At 41.4% G+C, this 22,781-nt stretch overlaps 1 protein-coding gene across 7 annotated transcripts in view; it reads right to left on the reverse strand.

Moving 5' to 3' along the window:
- Window positions 1-22,781, reverse strand: part of ABCC4 (ATP binding cassette subfamily C member 4) — a 282,364-nt gene that overhangs the window by 85,892 nt on the left and 173,691 nt on the right. For all 7 annotated transcript variants that reach the window (XM_001137006.7, XM_016925451.3, XM_063792279.1 and 4 more), the window contains one exon: window positions 10,884-10,963. In XM_001137006.7, coding sequence (XP_001137006.1) covers window positions 10,884-10,963 — 80 coding nt within the window. The remainder of the gene's footprint in view (window positions 1-10,883; window positions 10,964-22,781) is intronic.

Below are 22,781 nucleotides of genomic sequence, written 5' to 3' on the forward strand. Positions count from 1 at the left end.
TCACCATAATGTAGAATCAGTGGGATCCCTGAGCTTGTTTTCCTGCAACTAGACGGTCCCATCTGGGGGTGATGGGAGACAATGACAGATGATCAGGCATTAGATTCTCATAAGGTAGATGCAAGCTAGATCCCTAGCATGCACATTTCACAATGTTCACAGGGTTCGTGCTCCTATGAGAATCTAATGCCGCTGCCGATCTGACAGGAGGCAGAGGTCAGGCGGTAATGTGAGTGACGGGGAGCAAGCTTTGTTTTCTTGTCTACCGCTCACCTCCTGCTGTGTGGCCAGGTTCCTAATGGGCCACACAGACTAGTACTGGTCTGTGGCCCAGGGGTTGGGGACCACTGGATTAGTCAACAAGAGTAGTTGTTCACTTCTTCATCCTCCCTAGAGCACTAATTAGCAAGAAAATTAAAGAATACATTTAACATCTACCCCTGGAGGTTCAAGGACAAGTTAGAAGTTAATACCTTAACTTTCAGTTTCACTCAAATGTGCATAAAGCTCCATTAGTGCTGCTATTGGCTTCACTAACTCCATCCACAATTCTCCTGAAAACAGAAAACCTCATACAACAAAGCCAAACCTGAAACACAATCAGGTTTCCACCAGGCAGATGTATGGTGACTAAGCCTAGTGGCCTCGGCACTGCTGGACACTGAATTGCAATGGGGTAAGTGAAGAGTTCCAAAGCCAAGGGAAGCCTCCCAACAGCATAGCTTGGAATGGAGTGATCTGCTGTCCAACCCCAAGATGCTGATGCAGATGATGATGAGAACAGCAAGATAGAGGAGGCATCCACTGCCACAAAGACCTTTTTCAGGTGACCGCAAAGAGCAGGGAGAACTCTGAAAATGACCCTTTTCAGGAAGCAACCAGGCACAACTCAGAGGACAACCACCACGTGTGCACAGGGTAAGCCGGTTACCGGCCTGGCTGATTTTCAGTAAAGTCCATCAACTGGGAATAACGTCTCTAAAGGAGAGAGATGCATGTGCACACATCACACATCCTTGTTTAACCTTAAAATTACAAGATGAGCTGCCACTTAGCTGCTCAAAGACCTTAGATGGGTTCAGCTCTCTATAGGTTCAACTATGAATTCCATACACAAGAGTACAAGGCTGGCTAAAATGTAGACTCCGATTGCCCTAGAGCTCTGCATAAATCATCTATTACAGCCACAAATGTTATTTTCCTCAACTTACAGTTTAAGATGGGCATCAAGCTACTTTAATTGGAAGATTACATATCAACGGTTTAATTGCTTCTTGAGGGGTATGTGCGTGTGTGTGCATATATATATATATATATATATATATATATATATATATATATGCACACACACGCGTATATTTTAGCCAAAAAGTAACTAAGGCAGGTCTCAATCGATTAGAGGTTTATTTAGCCACAGATGAGAATGTGGCAGGGGCATCTGTGATCTGTGCTTTTTTCTAGAGGGAGTTTTGTAAACTTCAGTATTTAAAGAAGAGCAAGCAGAAGGGAAAAAAAAATAAAAAAAAGAAAAAGGGAGGGAGGGTAGACAGTGAGGGAGATGGTCACCTTCTTGTGAGACCCTGATTAGCCTCAGTATATCTACATTTTACATGTGAAAAGAGGGAGTAGAAGAAAATGTGGATTGTGCATTGTCTCACACTCAGTCAATCTGTATTTTATATTAAGATAAAGGAGGGAGTACAGGAAATGAGGCAGTGACACAGGATAGTAGGGTTGTGAAATCATGGCTATCTGTTTGGGAACAAAAGAAAGATGGTATTGGTGACTCTGTTCCCAAGCTTAACTTTCCCTTTGGCATAGGGAGTCTGGGACCTGAGATTCTATTTCTCTTTCACACATGAAATAAGGCACCCAGACTTTGTTGTCTAAAATCAAATATATGGGGCTGTGGGGGAGTTCAGATCCTTTACTGACAGTTTTTAAGAGTATTCAGGCTGGGCGTGGTGGCTCATGCCTGTAATCCCAGCACATTGGGAGGCTGATATGGGTGGACGACCTGAGGTCAGGAGTTCAAGACCAGCCTGGCCAACATGGTGAAACCCCATCTCTACTAAAAATAAAAAAATTAGCCAGGCATAGTGGCAGTCACCTGTAATCCCAGCTACCTGGAAGGCTGAGGCAGGACAATCACTTGGAACAGGGAGGCAGAAGCTACAGTGAGCCGAGATGGCACCATTGCACTCCAGCTTCAGTGACAAGAGTGAAACTCCTCTCATAAAAACAAAACAAAACAAAACTAGAGTATTCAAAGTATAAATTGTGACAGAAACATTCCATTTAATTAAACCATGAGGTGTTTTTATTTCACAAAAATAAAATATTTATGCTGTGTACTGTATATGTTTATAGTATTTAAATTTAACTCTTTAGTATACTTATGTAACTTTCTATAAAGAATGCACTTCCAGTGAATAATATTAGTACAATGTACAATCACCAGTTGTTACAAAGTTTTAATGTAAAGTTATTTTTTAACAATAACTATAGAAATGTGCCTTTGCTTTTGCCACAGTTAATTATTTTTCCTTGTTTATACAGTATTACCACAGAGCTATATATATCACAACCTGAACAAAGGTGCATCAGAATACTGTAGATAAAGATATAGGCTGGGCATGGTGGCTCACTCCTGTAATCCCAGCACTTTGGGAGGCTGAGGTGAGTGGATCACCTGAGGTCAGGAGTTCGAGACCAGCCTGGCCAACATGGTGAAACCCCGTATCTACCAAATATCTACCAAAAAATAAAATTAGCCAGGTGTGGTAGTACACACCTGTTGTCCCAGCTACTGTGGAGGAGTCTGAGATGGGAGAATTGCTTGAACCTGGGAGGCAAAGTTTGCAGCGAGCAGAGATCACACCACTGCACTCCAGCCTGGGCGACAGAGCGAGACCCCATCTCAAAAAAAAGAAAGAAAAGAAAATCTAGTGTCCTCTCTCTCCTGAGCTTCAAGATGCTCATATCTAAAAAACAGTCACAGTTTCTCTGGTACCTGGGTTTGAGACCAGGTTTATCATAAAACCAGGAATACAGTTATTTAAATGAGTAGTCTCCACAGCTGGGAATCTTACCGACCACTCAAAATGTCTAAAAGAATTTTGGGGAAAGGAAACTAAGTTTGTCTACCTTTAATTCTAAAGACACAGGGGGTAAGAAAAAAAGGCTAGTACCACAATTTCTGAAAGGTTTATATCTAAAATATCATAGGCTCATATTAAATGAGCATTATATGACTTTCTATAGGGAGATGGGTGGGCACCAGATGACAAATAATCTATTATTAGAGACTTAGTGATAGATATGGTTTGGCTGTGTCCCCACCCAAATCTCATCTTGAACTGTATGTAGCTCCCACAATCCCTACATGTTGTGGGAGGGACCCAGGGTTAGGTAACTGAATCATGGGGTTGGGTTTTTCCCGTGATATTCTCGTGATAGTGAATAAGTCACATGAGATCTGATGATTTTATAAACAGCAGTTCCCTTGAACATGTTCTCTTGCCTGCTGCCATGTAAGACATGCCTTTGCTCCTCCTTCACCTTCCACCATGTGAGGCCTCCCCAGCCACATGGAACTGTGAGTCCGTTAAATCTATTTTCTTTTTTTTTTTTTTATTTTGAGACAGAGTGTGTCGCCCAGGCTGGAGTGCAGCGGTGCAATTTTGGCTCACTACAACCCAAGTTCAAGTGATTTCTCCTGCCTCAGCCTCCCAGGTAGCTGGGACTACAGGTACCCTGCTCATGCTCGGCATCTCTCTGCCTGAGGAAATGCCACTTGGTTCCCTTCTGGAGACCTGGCACCTGTTCCTCCTCCATACAATGTGCCCCTCCCTCAACCTGCCCCCATATCTTCTTTGCACGGCTGTTTCCTTATTTTTCAAACTCAACGTCACCTCCTCCTTGACTATGCTGGTCCAGTCATTAGCAAACACTTTCCTTTGCTGAACACACTAGACCTATACTAACTTAGATTATTTGTGTTTATTGGTCTGTTTATTATCGACCTCCTGCACTAGAATGCCAATTCCTAGAAGCTGATACCCAGTTAACTGCTCCATGCTCTAGATCCTGGAAAAGTACTTGGCATACAGGAGGTGTCCAAGAAATATTGATTGACTCAACGACCATGAGTGAAGTTTAAATGAGATGGGGCAAGTGAAATATGCTCAGAGCAGTGCTCAGCCTGGTGTTATATGAACCCTTCTTTTTATAGGACCTAGAGATTGTTTTATTACAGAATGGAGTGGTAAAGAAAAGCATCACTAATGAGAAAGAGAGACTTTCGCTGGTCCTTAAAGGATGAAGAATTAGAAGGGTACATTTGAGGGTGAGCCACAGGTGTGCAAACACACACACACACACGGGCACCAACAGTCTGGCATGCACATAGTTTCTTTCCAAAAGTTAAAGAGAGATTAGATGTAAGGACCAGAAAATTTGAATTTTGCTCTTTGTATGTCCTTTGTAGCCACAAATCAAAGGCAAGCAAAGCAAAACAAGTCTATTTAGATATTTATTCTAACATATGGCTGCACTGTGAGAAGAGGGTTTGAGTCCCCACTCCAGCATTAGGTGTTGCATGGCCAGTCTTGGAGGAAGCCATAATTGAACTTAAAGTGAAAGAGCTAGGATTGGAAATTTGTCTCGTGCTGAGACCTTAACCATTCTCTCCTACACTATCCCTTCTATTGTAAGTCTTATCACACAGCATGGTAACTGCTTTCTATCTGTCCCTCCCAATAGAGTAAACTCATAGAAGAAGGGAATTCAATTTCACTTAGCCCCATATCTCCAAGCCCAACATGGGGCCTAGTACACCCAAGATACTCAATAAATGCTTCTCAGGTGGATGAAGATAAAGCCTCTATCTTTTCCACCTCTGCATACTCAGCATATAGTAGGAGCTCAATAAAAAGCTGGTGGGAAAAAAAAATAAAAAGGAAGACATGTAATAAGAATGACACGTATTGGCCAGGTGTGATGGCACACGCCTGTAATCCCAGCACTTTTGGAGGCCGAGACAGGCAGATCACTTGAGGTCAGGAGTTCCAGACCAGCCTGGCCAACATGGTGAAACCCCATCTCTACTAAAAATACAAAAATTAGACAGGCGTGGTGGTGGGTGCCTGTAATCTCAGCTACTCGGGAGGCGGAGGCAGGAGAATTGCTTGAACCCAGGAGGCGGAGGTTGCAGTGAGCCAAGATCACCCCACTGCACTCCAGCCTGGGTGATAGAGTAAGACTCTGTCTCAAAAAAAAAAAAAAAAAAATGAGATATATTGAAAAGAATTACAAATTATTTTCACAAGTCACATATTTGTAATAGAAATGTTTTCCTTTTGGGAGAAACTTTGAGATATTCCTAGATACATCCAGTTGTAAATATAGTCACAAAACACCATATCTCCCCATCAAATACTACAAATAAATTTGCACTATTAAAATTGTTGAAAACTACTGATTCCAAATCATTAATATTAAATTTCTAATTAAAATGCTAATAAGATATTATTAATACAAATATTACAGATAGGGTACCTATTAATCCAATTATTGTTTTAAGAAAATGGAAGAAGAGATTGATGATGCTGGCATTGGTGCTGATATTAGGAAGTAATCAAGCAATTCTGGCCCAGCGCGGTGCCTCATGTCTGTAATCCCAGCACTTTGGGAGGCTGAGGCAGCAGGATCACTTGAGGTCAGAAATTAGAGACCAGCCTGGGCAAAATGGTGAAACCCCATCTCTACTAAAAATACAAAACTTAGCTGGCCATGGTGGTGCACACTTGTAGTCCCAGCTACTCGGGAGGCTGAGGTATGAGAATTGCTTGAACCCGGGAGGTGGAGGCTGCAGTGAGCTGAGACTGCACCACTGCACTCCACCCTGGGCTTCAGAGCAAGACCCTGTTTCAGAAAAGAAAGAAAGAAAGAAAAAAAACCCACAGAAAAAAAGGAAGTAATCAAGCACTTTAAAATGTGAATGTTGACTATCATCTCTATGTTTTTGTTTGTTGATTTACGCAAACATACTATGTTTTGAATGCCAAATTCCTATTCAAAGAACATAAGTTCCAGATGAAGATCTTTATGCTATTTGTATTTCAATTCTTTATGAAAACAAGATATTCACTTTTAACCTGTGAAGAGCCATTCTATGTTCATAAATGACTTGGCTTTAGAAATATTGTAGATGTTCAAAGCTGTTACAATTTTTGAAAAAGCAGACAAGAAAAACATGTTTGAACAACCCTTTATAAGCCAGATGTGCACTGCCAGCCTTGGCTAAATTATCTGATTAGCCCATGGCAACCTTGAGGTAACTTGCAGACTGTTCATTTGTATTCTATAAGTTATTTATTTCCAGTGATATATTTATATCTTATGATATATTCAAAAACTTCCCTTAATTCTGGCTTTCCTTCCGAAAGGCCTAATCAAAAACCTCACCTTTCTTTATTCACTACTGTTGCACACCTGAGCCAATCTGAGTTCCAAAGTGACACATTACCCTCGCTGCCCCTCTGGGTTTCTTCCCTTAATACAGGACAGCAAATGACACCCACTTTTAAGTTACCAGTGTCACTGTTCCCATCTGCAATGAATGCCAACATCTAACTATATAAAAACAAATGAAAACTGACAAATACAAATATTTTATTGAAGTCCAAAAATCAAAGTTAGGTTAATTGCCTCTATCTGGCCAGCAAATCTGGTCACATGTAAACCAGAATTTCCTTATCTCAGCGATTTCATCAGGAGAGTAATAAAATCTGTGCATGGTTTCAGACTTGCTTCTACAGAGCCTACATTCTAGACACCAAGCCACAAGCAGAGGGTTCTCCTCTCAGATCTACCCCTCCAGTCTTTGGCAAACTCAATTGGAAACATTTCAGTTCTGACCCAATGGTCCACAGTTCCAGACTCCTACTTACAAAACCAATAAAACGATCACCATCATACAGAAAACGTAATCAAACATGAATGCTCTGGATTAAAAAGGTCACATGAGGCCAGGTGCAGTGGCTCATGCCTGTAATCCCACCACTTTGGGAGTCCGAGGTGGGTGGATCACCTGAGGTTAGGAGTTCGAGACCAGCCTGAGCAACATGGCAAAACCCTGTCTCTACTAAAAATACAAAAATTAGCTTAGAGTGGTGGTGGTCATCTGTAATCACAGCTACTCAGGAGGCTGAGGCATGAAAATCGTTTGAACCTGGGGGGCAAAGGTTGCAGTGAGCTGAGATCGCACCATTGCACTCCAGCCTGGGTAACAGAGTGAGACCATCTCAAAAAAAAAAAAAAGAAAGTCACATGGATAAATGCAACTACATTATTTATTTCTATAGCTATTTGATTTTAAATCTCAGCTTTAGTAAGAATAACAACTCGACAGTCTTAGTCTGAATGTTCTGGTAAGTGCAGAATTTCAACTCCCTTTTTATGAAGATACCTAACTTTTCTGTGGATTTTAATCTTCATTCTATTTGTTACTATACACCCTGCCAAAGTTCTTTCTGGCTCAAGAATACCATCCGTAGTTGGTTCTGATGATACGTAGTTCCCCTGTCGATCAGTCAGCTAGATAACACCAAGGGTAACATCTTGACAAAGAAATTCCCAGTTTTTTTAAACTCAATTGTTTCAGTCAATCTCAGCTGCTGGGTTGAGAAGGCCCCACTTTCTGTGAGTTTCTCTGGGCTTAGGAGGAACTGCTAGTCACCGTGATTATTACCTATTGAACCTAACGAGAGCCATCAAAACCCAGGGCCCGTGATGTCAGCAGCATGTTTATTACCCATAGAACCTGATGACAGCCACAAAACCCAGGGCCCCAATGTCCGAAGCATGTTTTGCTAATGACATTAAACACAAAGTCATCCAGGAAATGTCCTACTATCTGAATTTTGAAAGGGGCTAAATAAACCCTGTAGAAGAATTGATGCGGTAGACAAGAGGCCTAAAATTCAACTCCATTTCAGATGCCCATGCAATGGAGAAGGCTACTATTCACACAGATAAGATCATGCTTCCTGTATGGCTCACCCGACTGGTTCTAGAAATAAATTTTAAAAATGTATCACAGAACTGAGTCAAAGTAGACAAAATTTCCTTTGCAAAACAAAACACCTCCCTCCTTCCCCCCTAAAAGATCAACGACTTTAAGCAAAGCCATGAGGTGAACAAAGCTAACTGTCATTTTGACCTTGCTTTGCTTTAATTCAGGAGACTACTTAGAAATGTACCGAGCAACCCCCTTCATTCGGCTCAGCTAGCAGAGCTAATAGGCTTCTAATTAATTTCCAGAAGATTGCTGTTATAACTAACAGGTTTTAAACATTTGGTTGATTGGGGAAAATGAATTGAATATAATGTATTTGATTTGGAAAATTAGTTTTCATTCTATGTGCTTACCATAATAGTGTTTATTTTAAGTTTACATGATTCCATTAAGAGTCCCAGAACAGCACTGGGCTGTTTTCATCCTTACAGAGAGGCCTAGGCAACTTTAAAAAAAAAAAAAAAAATTTACATTTAGATTTTTGTTGGCCTTTATTTGAGGGCAGGTTAAATGCATTTTTTTGGGTGTGTGGCTTTAATAAAAATTTTCACTTCCTAATATAGCAACAGGCCCAAATACTTCAAAATGATCCTGGCGATACCTCAGTCAAAAGCCCACTCATCGAATGCAAATCCCCGGGAGAAAGGCTCGGCACACAAAGTAAGATGAACCAGTTACTGCATTGTTTACCACGTTTCACTTGATTCTTCCTGACAACCATTTAAACAATGAATGTTGGGAAATGTCCCTCAAAGAATCAACAACAATGGCAGGGACCAGAGCTTTTATATTTAGCTAATACTATTTTTAAAAGGAGAAAATATTTCTTCCTGAAGGGATTATGGGAAGCCTTATTAAAGACACCTGCAAACAAAACAAGTGACAATAGATCTTTATCATAATTGATAACTAAGTTATCCTTTAGATAAAACTCCTTTCTTGGAGACAATAACATTAGGATTTAACCTTCGCTGTAGATTCAAGAAATCAGCTAATTGGGGCCAGTAGGATTCCACAACGTTAAGTTTACCAAGATTATGTGAGTGGATAATAACAAACGCCCTTGTCTCTCTGGTTAAATAGAAGTACAACGAGACTAGAATTTTCCCTCCTCATGCTTCTAAGAAATGTTTTATATTGACATCAAGTAGCATCCATCCCTCTCCCTCCATATGTGAGACAAAGCACATAAGGGATACTAATTACGACCACTCACTCTGCTAAGCACATAGTGGGCCAGCCAGCTTCGGAAACTCAACCTTTGCCTAGCTTCCTGTTGCAAAGAAACAGAAACTTTCACAAAATCTTCTTGAAGTAATTAACAATCCCTGTCAAAATGTGTACAGACAATAATCTGCATTCTATGAAAACAGGGCAACTGTTTTAGTGATGGCTTCTGAGGGATAAATAATATAGCTAAACCCAGGAGGGCACATTTTAAAAATGTTTGCAAAAGAAAAAAAAAATCAGAAGTCCTTGTTTGCAGTAAAAATAATACACCTGTGAGTCTCAGCTTACTTCACCTCGGTAAACAGTGGATGCCTTCGCCCATGGGCTATACTGTTTGCAGTCACATGCTCATTTGCTGCCTTGCTGTGTGACAAACAGGAATTCCTATAAGCATTTCAAGCCTATGACTGATTTTTCTTACATAGCTAATTTTCCAAATTAAGTAATTTTGCTTCCTTTATAACTGTGGCTCCAGAGGAGATCTAAAGCATCTGAGCATTGAGAAAAAAGCAGGGGTAGGGGGATCACAGGATCAAGCCAAAATTGCAGACCCCAACTGTAGTATTTCTATTTAATGGCTTTAAATTCAGCTAATGATTACAACTATTCTAAGTTGGCACTTAGAAAAAGTCACAGAGGTTCAAATTTCATAAAGTGTTAGCAACAGCAGCTGAGATTTTGGAATATGTATAGCTTTTAATAGATGCATTTCCAAAATAAACACTTGGGAAAAAAAAAAGTGCCCCAGCTTGAACCACTGACAAGTAGACAAAATTAAACAATAGGAAAAAAAAAAATAAAACCAAACCACATGAGCAACAGTACTGAATAAGGAGATGAGAGATGACCCAATATTATTCTTTAGAGCCTCAAGTTCACAAACAAAAGAAAAGCTTTACAGAAGGTATTTCTGTAGGATTGTTGGTTTTTTTTTTTTTTTAAAGACAGCTTAAGACTTAGAGCAATCAACGTGTGAAAACAAAAAAGACATTTTCTGAGTTGACTTTGATCCTGTACTCAAATTGGCTTAGATATCCTTGCCTTTAAAGGCTTTGTATCCGCAATAACTGCTCTCTATTGTCCTTGTTAATAAAGTATTATTTTCACCTTATTATTACTAATCTTTTCTTTGTAAGTAACCACACCTGGTTCTATCCAAAAAAAAAAAAAGTGCCTAAGTATTTGCCCTTTGTGGTAATACAATGCATAATTTAGTTAATCTAGGCTATCTTTCCGTGAGAGGTGATTGTTTCTGTATTATGAAATGTGTTCACAGTAAAGCAAAATCCACGCCAGATACCTAGAGGCAGACGGAGAGCCACTTACCAAGCACGAAGCTGCTTCAAACTAACCCTGACACGACTGTATAGCCACTCCCACACACAAGGTATTACTCACGCCAACTTAGCCTCTGAGTTATAACCGCACCTTTCTTTTACAAACATGGCCCTTTATTAAGTTAACATTACACACAGCCAGGCTGAGAGTCCCACCCCCAGACCCCATGAAAAGGGCTTGAAAAATAGGAACTTCCGTTTTCCATTTGAGATCCTGACATTACTCTCAACGTTACCTGGATGAAATCTAAAAACGTCAGCGGCAGCAAATCATCCAAGTGTCCAATGTCTTTGGAGAAACGATTTAAAATTCTTCCTGCAAGAACAGGATATGAAAAATTACTCATTTCCCCAGATAGACCCTTTAAGAGAAACAATTCGCAAACAAATCAAAACAATATTTTAAATGCATATGTATTTAATATATTACTCATTCGTATGAAGTAAGCCGATGTCAGTGGTAAAGAAAAAGAAAATAGGACGATACCTAAAGAGAAACAAAAATATCATCAAATGGCAGCGGGCAGGGAGTTGAAATGTGGCCCTGATTTTAAAAGAATTAAGGGAAAAAAATCTTGTGACAGTATCAGGAAGGGTTGGTGGGTTCTAGAATGTTCCCTCCTTTTAAGACCCAATCTAGGACTTCCATCCAAGTGCAAAGTAGGTAGATGAACGTACAGAAATTGATCCTAATTATTTCACTAATTTTGCTTTATCAGAATTTCTTTTGCTAAGTGGTATATTTTTTATATAAACATAATGATAACCTCTGTATTTTTTTTTCCCCAGCCTGCTTGACTGTACCTCACATTTTTGGGGAAACTTGGGATCCTATCATTTTCCAGGCTGTGAGTTTACTACTGGCAAACAAGTTGTCATTTTCAGATGTGCAAACAGTATGACAAAAACAGGCTTAGTCTTATCTAAGAACACAAGAGGAAATTATGCAGGAAAACAGAAATGTTATTTAATGATTGAAGATCACTGCTTAGCATCGACTTTATTTCCCCTGTCAAGTAGAATCCAAGAAAACAGTACGTCATAAAGGCGTCAGAAACAGATCAAACCTGGTTTCTAATAAATATCTATTCTTTCAAATGATTTCCTTCAAAAAAATGGAAGCTATACACACATAGCCTATGTGGATGCAGGTGACCCCTGAGAAGTGTGTGTGTCTAGGCCTCTGAACTTCTTTTCTAATCAACGCTTCCGGAAGCCCTGCTTACAGATGAGATGTGTGGCCTCCTAGGGTTTGTCAGGATTGACTTCGTCCTGGGGCCTTTATACCAGGCCGCAAGTGGACCGTGAATGGTCAGAGGCTGTGGACAGAGCTGCCTCCCGCTGCTGGGGCTAATGCAGCCTCTGCAGTTCTCCTGAGGCATCCAGCTGGCCAAGAAGCACAGTGTGTACAAGTTGGAGCTGCACCTCAATTTTCTTGTCTCAGGCTTCGGACACACAGACTCCAGAAAGCATCATTCAGTGACACCTCTGGCAGGCCCAGTGACAACTTTTCTGAGCCTCTAATAACACCTCCTCTAGAGGGTTGTCCTAGGGATTAAACGGGCTCATGCCTGTAAAAAAAAAAAAAAAAAAAAAAAAGCCCAGGCACAATGCCAGGTACTTTTTCATGGCTGCTAGAAAACCAAAACCAAACCAAAAAGGTGCGATGATGACTATGACCCACAGGTTCTGCAGCATGCCACCGGGGAGGAAGCTCAACTTTTCAAATGCAGGTCCTGATGCAGTGGCCCTGGGGAGGAGCTGGAGCCTGAATTTCCAACCAGCTCCCGGGGGCCCTTCTGCTGTTTGCCAGACCATGCTACGCAGGGCGAGAGGTCAGGCTACTATTTTATCAGCTGTACTTAAGAAACATTAAAGTTAAATGAGTATTTTTCCGACAGATACTTATGGATTTTGTTTGTCATCTTTCTTGTTATTTTTTCTCATCTCAATGTATCAATACCAATAAAAGGAAAATATAAGTTAAAAAATTAAAGGCATAATTATTAAAATATGAATTATTTCTTAAGTGGAAAAGTTAACATAGGCAATATTCAGAAACATTGCAAGTATGGTTCAGCTTTTAAAAAGTTGAAAGCAATATTCAAATTAAAAAAAAAAAAAAGATAGGCCAGGTATGGGGCTCACACCTATAATCCCAGTACTTCTGAAGGCAGAGGTGGGAGCATTGCTTGAGCTCAGGAGTTCAAGACCAGCCTGAGCAACATAGCGAGACCTCATCTCTACAAAAAAGAAAAGAAGAAAAAAAGATAAAAAGGCTACATAAATCATTAGTATGTGAAAACCAACCCTTTATCTTGACCATTTGGGAGCATCTTAAAATCTGAAAGACCCATGGTTGGAAAACAGCATAAAATACAAGGAAAACAAGAACAACTGAGAAAGCCCACCTCCTCACACAGCTACGCCAATAACTGAACTGAATGTCAAAGATCAGCTGAAATCAAAACTCTTATCAACAATGATCTGAGTGTAGAAAGTATAAGATTAGAAGGTTCAATAGTTACTTCCTTGTTCTAAGAAACAATTCAAAGACTGGTGTTTGCAAAAAGAATAAAAGTTTTAATTTTTTTTTTTTTTTGAGATGGAGTCTCACTCTGTTGCCCAGGCTGGAGGAGATCTCAGCTCACTGCAACCTCCGTCTCCTGGGTTCAAGCGATTCTCCTGCCTCAGCCTCCCGCGTAGCTGAGATTACAGGCACATGCCACCATGACCAGCTAATTTCTGTATTTTTAGTAGAGACGGGGTTTCACCATGTTGGTCAGGCTGGTCTCAAGCTTCTGACCTCAGGTGATCCACCCACCTCGGCCTCCCAAAGTGCTGGGATTACAGGTGTGAGCCATAGCACCCGGCCAGAATATTTTCATCTGGCTTCGCAGTAAACTGTCATAATCAGAGCTGTGATGTCAAGTTCACAGTCTCACAGTCATTTTCCCAGAGGTCTCCAAATCAAACACTTATGATAAATTCCCTCCATGCACATGCCACACCTCTTCATCCAAATGACATCTGGCCCCTGCTGGAGCATCTCCAGGGATGTCGAGAGAAGAGGAGTCACTGTTTCCTGAGGAGACCCAACCTATTTTCGGACTGTTCTGTTAGACAAGGCTTGCTTACATTAAACCGAATCTTGCCTTCCGGGAACATCCAATCATTGCTGCTGATTCTGCCCTTACAACCATACAAAGTGAATCGAATTTCTCTTGACAGGGCAGCTCTTCAACTACTTGAAGAAAGTTAATCACAAGTTTTCCAGACTTCTCACAGGCACCTATCCCTTGGGTACCTCAATTATCTCTCATAACACACAGGGTCCCATGTTGGCCATTGCCTCAGCACATAGTCAGGTAGCCAGCCTCTCTGAATGCCTGGCAGCCAGGATTAAAATCAATACCCTAGGTATTATCTGCATGTCTCAGGGTCAGGATATATCCCATGACTAAGCCCACAATCACAGTAAATTCCTGGAGCCAGACCACCTTTTGGACTCACATTTAATGTAAATCCACATCACTCCAATCCTGCATGATGGCACAGGTAGATTTTTGGGAGCTGGAAAATAAACAACTATTGAGAGTGCATCCCCACGGACCCCAAAATTCAATTTCTAAGAAGTATCTCAAGGCATTAATAAGCGCATCAAAGATGGTCAATGTGGCATTATTTGGCAAATCAGAAGCAGGAAACAACCGAAATGTCTGAAAAGGGTCTATAATAAGTTATGAGCACACTAAAATTTTCCTCTGAGAGAGAGAGAGAGAGAGAGAGAGAGAGAGAAACCAAGCTCCTTTGAAGTCATAATATCACATACAGAGTCAGGTTCCTCCTAACTTTTTTCCACAACATAGAATATTATAAAAGGTGTTAATGAACTTTTTGTCAAAATACAAATTCATAAATGACTCTATTTTACAAACTGATTCTAGAACCTAATCTGAAGTTAAAGTCACCTCCGGAATTCTGATACGTCTCCCATAACGAAGACTTCTCAATTCCCTTATAACCGAACTACAATTTAAAACTTGTAAGTTCCCATGTCTACTGTGAGCCCCATTCTTTTTTGTAACAAAAAAGTACACTTAAATATGAAAATATTGAGGCATATTTGCATTGATACATATTTTACGTCTCATAAAACTCACCCATTTCAGGTATCCAATTCAATGAATTTTAGTAATTTTACTGAGTGATGCAGTCATTACCAAAAATAAGTTTCAAGACATTTTTATGCCCCCACTAAGGTCCCTCATGCCACTCACAGTGCCTCCCTATGCCCACCCCAGCCTCAAGCAACTACTTTCTGCCTCTTTGCTTTTTCAGTATCTTTCATGGAAAAGGAATCACACAATATGTGATCTCTTGTGTCTGGCTTCCTTCCCATATCTCAAGATTTTGAGGTTCACCCATGATGTAGCGTGTGCCACTCATTCCTTCCTGGTAAGCCCATTCTGTACCACAAAGATGGTCTTAGGTATCAACAAAAAAGACCCCATTAGGTCATGCCACATCTGACCTTGAAGGTAAAAGTAGATGTGTTTAGTGAACTCTTCAATTTTGTAAACTTCTTTATAGGTATCCACACTTATAGCTTCACTGATGGTTCTGAAAGCTAATACTTTTGATAAGAATTGGCCTTTGAGCCAGGCGCGGTGGCTCATGCCTATAATCCCAGCACTTTGGGAGGCTGAGGCAGATGGATCACGAGATCAGGAGTTCAAGACCGGCCTGGCCAAGATGGTGAAACTCTGTCTCTACTAAAACTACAAAATACTTAGGTGGGCGTGGTGGTGGGCGCCTATAATCCCAGCTACATGGGAGGCTGAGGCAGAGAATTGCTTGAGCTCGGGAGGCGGAGGTTGCAGTGAGCCAAGATGATGGATGCTACTGCACTCCAGGCTGGGCAACAGAACAAGACTCCGTCTCAAAAAAAAAAAAAAAAAAAAAAAAAAGAATTGGCCTTAGATATTCCTGCAGAGAATTGGAAGCCAGAAGTACAGAGAGAGGGTGGACCCTTAGGTACCCATAGTTGATGGTAGGTGGAGTGTGCAAAGGGCAAAGGTAGGATGGGGGAACCACTATCTTGAGATGTGAGAAGTAGAATGTAAATGCAAGCAGTCTGTCCCAAAGAGCAGAGTCTATCAAATGGTGTTGAGAGAATTGACCTGTGCACTCCAGGTACAATGTGGTGCCACATGGCGGGGCACAGACTGGTCCAGAGTACAGGCTGTTGGGTGGAGCCTGGAGACAGTTGCTGGGCTGAAAAGGATGACAGCATCTATGACACTGTGATCTGGGAGGGGAGGAAGCCATTTGAGGGGATGGGCCAGCCTGGACATCCTGTATCACTCAGCTTAGACCAAAATGAGAACCAAACAGGAGATCTGTAAGTCCAGTATTTCAGTATATCTCATCAGAACAGGCCATCAACATGGCAGAGGCTCACAGAAGGCATGAAAGAGAAAATGAGGCAGGGACAAGACATGAGGTACGTGTCCTCCTCGGAGGCTCAGTAGCAACAGGACTCAACAATACAGGGCAACTCACCCAACCTATACTGACACTCAAATTCCTGACCTATAAAATGGAGCTGATGATATTTGCCTGGACTACTTCACAGGGCCAAAGATCATGAGGATCAGAGAGATCATGATTATGAAGGGATCCTCTAAATTCTAGAGTAGCTCACATGGGTGAGATATTCTTTGTATTATTATTGTAGGATTATAGAGCTTAAATGGGTGCGAAGGATCCCCAGGGCTGATAACATTCAAACTTTACGGTTTTTTTTTTTTTGAGAAAAGGTCTCACTCTGTTGCCCAGGTCAAGGCTCACTGCAGCCTTGACCTCCTTGGGCTCAACTGATCCTCCTGCCTCAGCCTCCCAAGTAGCTGGGATCTCCGGTGCACCACCATGCCTGGCTAATTTTTAAATTTTTTTGTAGAGATGAGTTTTTGCCGTGTTGCCCAGGTTGGTCTCAAACTCTTGAGGCTCAAGCAATCTGCTCACCTCGGCCTCCCAAAGTGCTGGGAATACAGGCATGAGTCACAGCGCCCAGCCTCAAACCTTGTCTTATGAAGATTCTGAGACTGCCTTGAAGAATCTTAAAGAATGAGACAGAGGATGAAGAGGACGCCAAGCACACCCAACCCCAGACACCTCATCTCCTCCCTTCTCTGCCCTTCCCCTCTCAAACATAGGGCCTTACATCCATTGGGACCTTCACATACAGATTGCCTCTGAAGAAAGGTTTCTGCAGGCAACAGAAATGTTCACAGCACTTTGTAGACCAAACTCCTCATGTTAGAGATGTGAAGACAAAAGCCAATCTTGCTCAAGGTGATGCAGTGTTTCGTAATGGGGTGGGAACTCTCTGCCAAGCCATTCTGGGATTTCCATAAGGCAGAGAGAAGAGGAATGAGAAACCCCACTCTTCAGGGCAACTTCCTTCAATATCCTTTGCTTCATCTTATTTTTTTCTAAGGATAAATCTGTTGACCATTTTTTCCTTTTTCTGATTCTCTTCTCGAACTTTGCTCACTTTCATTTCAAAGATTTCCTGTTTGCTTATACATCCCAAATCTTATCTGTACTCCTGATCTCCCAGCCCAGGACTTACTCAGACACTCAGTTATCCTACAAAACATCTTACGCGCATCTAAATAAACTAAACAGAATCCTTTGAAACTGACCCACAACAACCCACGCCTAACTTCTCAAACCCTACCTTAGACCTATGCCTAAACATACAGCATGAAAACTTGTAAGTAATTTTTGACTTATCTTTATTTTACATAATTAGCAGCATGTCTTTACTTTTCATTTAAAATAACCTCATTTACATCCTTATTTATTCATCTGTCAAATCAAAGCTATTAAGTTTTTAGAAACAGTGAGGAAAGAAGAGGTAGAAGAGAGGTCTCTTCCTAACCTCCTCTCCATTCCTCCTGGCCATGTGTCCTTGTTCCCATCAGGGGGCCTTCCCTCTCTTCCATCCACCTGTCATGAAGGTCCTCAGTCCCTGCTTGCCTCCACCTACCAGGATCTCAGCCTTCGCCCTTTCTCCTCCATGAAACTCTTGCTGACAAATGTAGCTCTCAGGAACCTGCCACTAATGCGAGTGCCTTTATACTGGACCGGCTATGGATAACTGTGCTGCTTTTCTCAGAAACCCTCCACAGCTAGGGAAGCTAACCCCGACTCTACCAAAAATACAAAACTTAGCCGGGCATGGAGGCACATGCCTGTAGTCCCAGGACTGTGTTGTGTTTTCAAAGTGTAGTTGTTTCTTGCCTTTTCATATAATTATGACATATTTTTGAAAAAGTAATCTCCAGGTTTTATTACATGACATGACAAATTGGAGAAAATGAGTTTCAAAAGTATGTATGTGTTCTTCCATTTTCTAATCAGATCCTTCTCATTTTTTTTCCCCAACTGGAAGATGCTAGGTGAGACTGTCTACACTAAATGACTTATAAAAACCCAAACGGCTTCAAGGCAAAAGGCAACCTCATCATCTGTTTTCCACATCCAGCTTCAGGTTTTCCTTCCTCTGGGTAACAATAATCTCTTACTTTAGACTCATTCCTTTCCTGCTGCTCACCCATCAGGTAAGACACCTATAATCACTCATCAGAACCTGCTAATTGGAATTAAAATTTTACTTGTTTCATGACTTAAAATTGATGCTTGTTTGATGTCGCTCTGGAGTGTTTTTTGTTTTTTTGCGGGGGACGAAGTCTCACTCTGTTGCCCAGGCTGAAGCACACTAGCACGATCTCGGCTCACCGCAACCTCCACTTCCCAGATCCAAGCAATTCTCCCGCTCAGCCTCTCAAGTAGCTGGGAATACAGACGTGCACCGCCACACCCAGCAAATTTTTGTATTTTTAGTAGAGACGGGGTTTCACCATGTTGGCTGGGCTGGTCTCAAACTCCTGACCTCAGGTGACCTGCCCACCTCAGCCTCCCAAAGTGCTGGGATTACAGGCATGAGCCACCACACCCAGCCCTCTCTGAGTGTCTTATGATCACACTGGTAGCAGGTTAATAGATACATGTAAGTGAGCACAGCATGTAGAGTGACACAACCCGACATGAGCACACACGCAGGTGGCAGAAATAAGAAAGCACGGACCATGCCCAAGGCAGGCGGCAATGAGGAAGGCACAACAGCGGGGGGGCATCACCAGCTGGTATGAGCTACCAGGGTGAGGCAGGGTCAGCCCTCATGGGAACAGGGCCTGGGAATTTGGAAAGAGGGAAGAGAATGTATTGATGAAGAATGTGGACTTTGATCAGGTGGAAGGAATGACATCCATCAGGACTGAGAGGCGGGAAAGGGTGATGGGATGACAAATATTTGCCTAGTTGATGGGAAGAGCATGACCTAAGGTGTGCTGATAGGAGAGGACTTGGGTGTGGAATGGGAGGGGAAAAGGATCAGGTGTTGAGAGCCTCTGCTAAAAATTCCTTGTACTTATGGCTCTTCAAAGCCATATTTGTAAAGAGGAAGCATTTAGGAGGGGCACAAGTGCAGTTTGGAGAGATGGACGTTTTATACATTTGACTTTGGCTGGAGAAAGTAGTCTACAGAAGATAGCCAAGAGATCGACTCGGCTTCTGCCTGTGTGTGCACAGACAGAGCCCACACTAACTCATCCCGGTGCCTTCCTCACTGAGAGCAGGCAACTGGACAAGATTTTTTCCTGAGGGTCATCTTGGTTCATTCACTCATGATTGGAGATGTCATCCCACTGCTGCCAGGCATGGTGGCTCAAGCCTGCAATCCCAGCACTTGGGGAAACCAAGGGGAGAGGACTGTTTGAGCCCAGGAGTTTGAGGATGCAGTGAGCTATGATCACACTAATGCACTCCAGACTGGGCAAGGGAGCAAGAAATGCCCCCTTTCTTAAAAAAAAAAAAAAAAAAAAAAGGCTGGGCACAGTGGCTCATGCCTGTAATTCCAGCACTTTGGGAGGCAGAGGTTGGGGGATCACCTGAGGCCAGGAATTCGAGACCCACCTGGCCAACATGGTGAAACCCTGTCTCTACTAAAAATGGAAAAAAAAAAAAAAAAAAAAAAGCCAGACATGGTGGTGTGTGCCTGTAGTCCCGGCTACTCGTGAGGCTGAGGCAGAATTGCCTGAACCTGGGAGGCGGAAGCTGCAGTGAGCCGAAATCACACCACTGTACTCCAGGCTGGGTGACAGAGTGAGACTTGATCTCAAAATAAAATAAAATAAAATAAAAAAATAATAATAATATAAAGGTACATGCTAACCCCGACCATTTTCTTAAGGCACCAAATGAGGCACACAAACCTAGAAGAATGAACTCAACACTGTGTTTGAAGACCACCCCACAGAGCACTAAATTAGTGCCAGAAACCACATACATCACCTCAAAACTATGACACAGATACTGCTCCCATTTTACAGAAGATACAGTGGAGGCTTAGAGACAGTAAGAAATTAATTCCAGGATGCCCGGCTGTCAGGCATCCAGGCTGTGACTCATACCCAGCTCCGGGAGGTTCAGAAAGGTGTGCTCATGTCAACACCTCCATGACATCAAGCTACTTTACTGGACACATTTGCAAGTTCTATTAAATGTCTACTAATAAAAATTAGCCAATAAATTTCCAGGCAGGGCTGACACAAATGACGATGGCCAAGGCAGCCGCTGACAGCCCAGGCCCCTTCTGATAGGCTACTGCCTGCTGTACTGGATGGTAAATACTTTGGCTATCACTCCTGCTTAGAAGGGTTTCAGGAACTCTCTCTTGGCTAATCATAATTAAAGTAAAACATTTAAAATAACTCCACCTCAAGATTAAATTACGCAAGTTACAGGAGGCCGTAACTTGTAACAAGTAAATAAATGAATGAATGAATGAATGAGGACATGCAGCCTAATAAAAGGCAGAATTAATTAGGAAAGTCCAGGGGCTCCAGTTCTACCTCATCCCAGGCCTTAACATGCTGTGTGACCCAGGGCAAAGCCGAATCACTCATTGCCAGGAAGTACTGTAGGGGATTATCCTTGAAGCCATTGAAAACACCTGATAAATTGCCTCGGGAAACCATTTTGCTATAGCAGCTATGCATGCTTTGCTACAGCAAGTGATGATTATTTTACATTTGCTAAAAAGAAAAAAGTTAGAAAGACAGACCAGGCCATTTCCTTTACCCATGGATCTCAAGAATACACCAGGGAGGAGTGAACCTGGCCCAGCCTCACGTAGCATCCAGGAGGTACAGATCCCTGGACAGCAACAGGTAGAATCCCTAGGACGACTGCTCTCAAACACTGCATGGCCAATGAATGTCACAGAGTGTTTTCGCTTGGAAATGCACATGTATGCAGTTTGCATATGATTTCAGGGGATTCCTAAACCAGGAACCACAGGACAGCAGAGCTCTCATTAAGAACCTGATTCTAAGAGAGTAAGAAATCACCAATCTCTTGACCTCTTCTGGGAATGTACCACTTTAATCCCTAAGACATAGTTTTTACTGCTCCAGTATCCTGTCACTGTCGTTCGCGGCTAAATGCTCATGGAATATCTCCAAAAGAATGACTATTGGAGGGGTAAAAACAAGGGCCTAGAAATACCCAGCGGTCTCCAAGAATGTGTTCCCACAGAGATGGTGGCCGCAACGCATATTTATACAGCATTCACCTAGACAAGGAATTTCCACTTCCACAAAGGCAACTATCAAATTCAATCACTGAGATTACCTTGAATGGAAATTACCAGTCAGTGTGCAAAATCGGCTCTATCTCTAATCCACATACAAGTATATGTAATACTCAAAAATAGGACAGCAAAACATTCAGTGTGAGAACGTGACTGAACTTGAAGACAATGGGCCCTCCCACTACCCACCCTATGTAAAGCAACCAAAGGTGTGCTGGAAACAGATCAACCAACACCCAAATGTGATAGTCAGTTCCATCCCCGGCGCATCATTTTAATATCTGGGAACCGCCAACAGGTGTTACACCAAACTGTGTGCTAGGCTGTGTTCAATAAAAATGCATGAACTTTTGTTGGAATATATATATATATATATATATATATATATATATATTCCAAAATATATATATATATTCCAAAATATATATATTCCAAAATATATATATATTCCAAAATATATATATATATTCCAAAATATATATATATTTAAGTACACCAAATATATATATTTATATATATTTAAGTACACCAAATATATATATTTATATATATTTAAGTACACCAAATATATATATTTATATATATTTAAGTACACCAAATATATATATTTATATATATTTAAGTACACCAAATATATATATTTATATATATTTAAGTACACCAAATATATATATTTATATATATTTAAGTACACCAAATATATATATTATATATATTTAAGTACACCAAATATATATATTTATATATATTTAAGTACACCAAATATATATATATATATATATTTAAGTACACCATTAAAAAGCTAGGGGGGAAATTTAACCATTGAATTTCTTCTTTAAAAATTCAGATAAAATTTTAAGAACTAGAAATATTACTATGATTCTTATAATTCTACCTAAGCTGTCAGTTATAAACAGTTTAAGATACACATTACCTCTTAGTCAAACCATCATCTTCATCTTAGGGGGAATGTTCACCTATCCAAACGCCCCACAACCCTCTGCAGTCCCATTCCTGCTCCTCTTCACACCATGGCGTTCACCAGTCATTTCTAAACGCAGCAGCCAGCTTTTCCCTCATCCTCATTGCTCTTGACTTTTCCTGCAGCATCTGATGCTGTTCATCATCGTCTTTTCGAGATATTTATGTATGCTGGCTTCAGGGATATAAATTTATTTTATTTTATTTTTTTGAGACAGAGTCTCTCTCTGTTGCCCAGGCTGGAGTGCAGTAGCCCGATCTTGGCTCACTGCAACCTCTGCCTCCTGGGTTCAAGCGATTCTCCTGCCTCAGCCTCTCAAGTAGCTGGCAGGTGTGTGCCACCATGCCCAGCTAATTTTTGTATTTTTAGAGACGAGGTTTCTCCATGTTGGCCAGGCTGGTCTCGAACTCCTGGCCTCAAGTGATCCAC

The sequence above is a fragment of the Pan troglodytes genome, chromosome 14 (genome assembly GCF_028858775.2).
Source record: "Pan troglodytes isolate AG18354 chromosome 14, NHGRI_mPanTro3-v2.0_pri, whole genome shotgun sequence".
NCBI classification, from domain to species: domain Eukaryota; kingdom Metazoa; phylum Chordata; class Mammalia; order Primates; family Hominidae; genus Pan; species Pan troglodytes.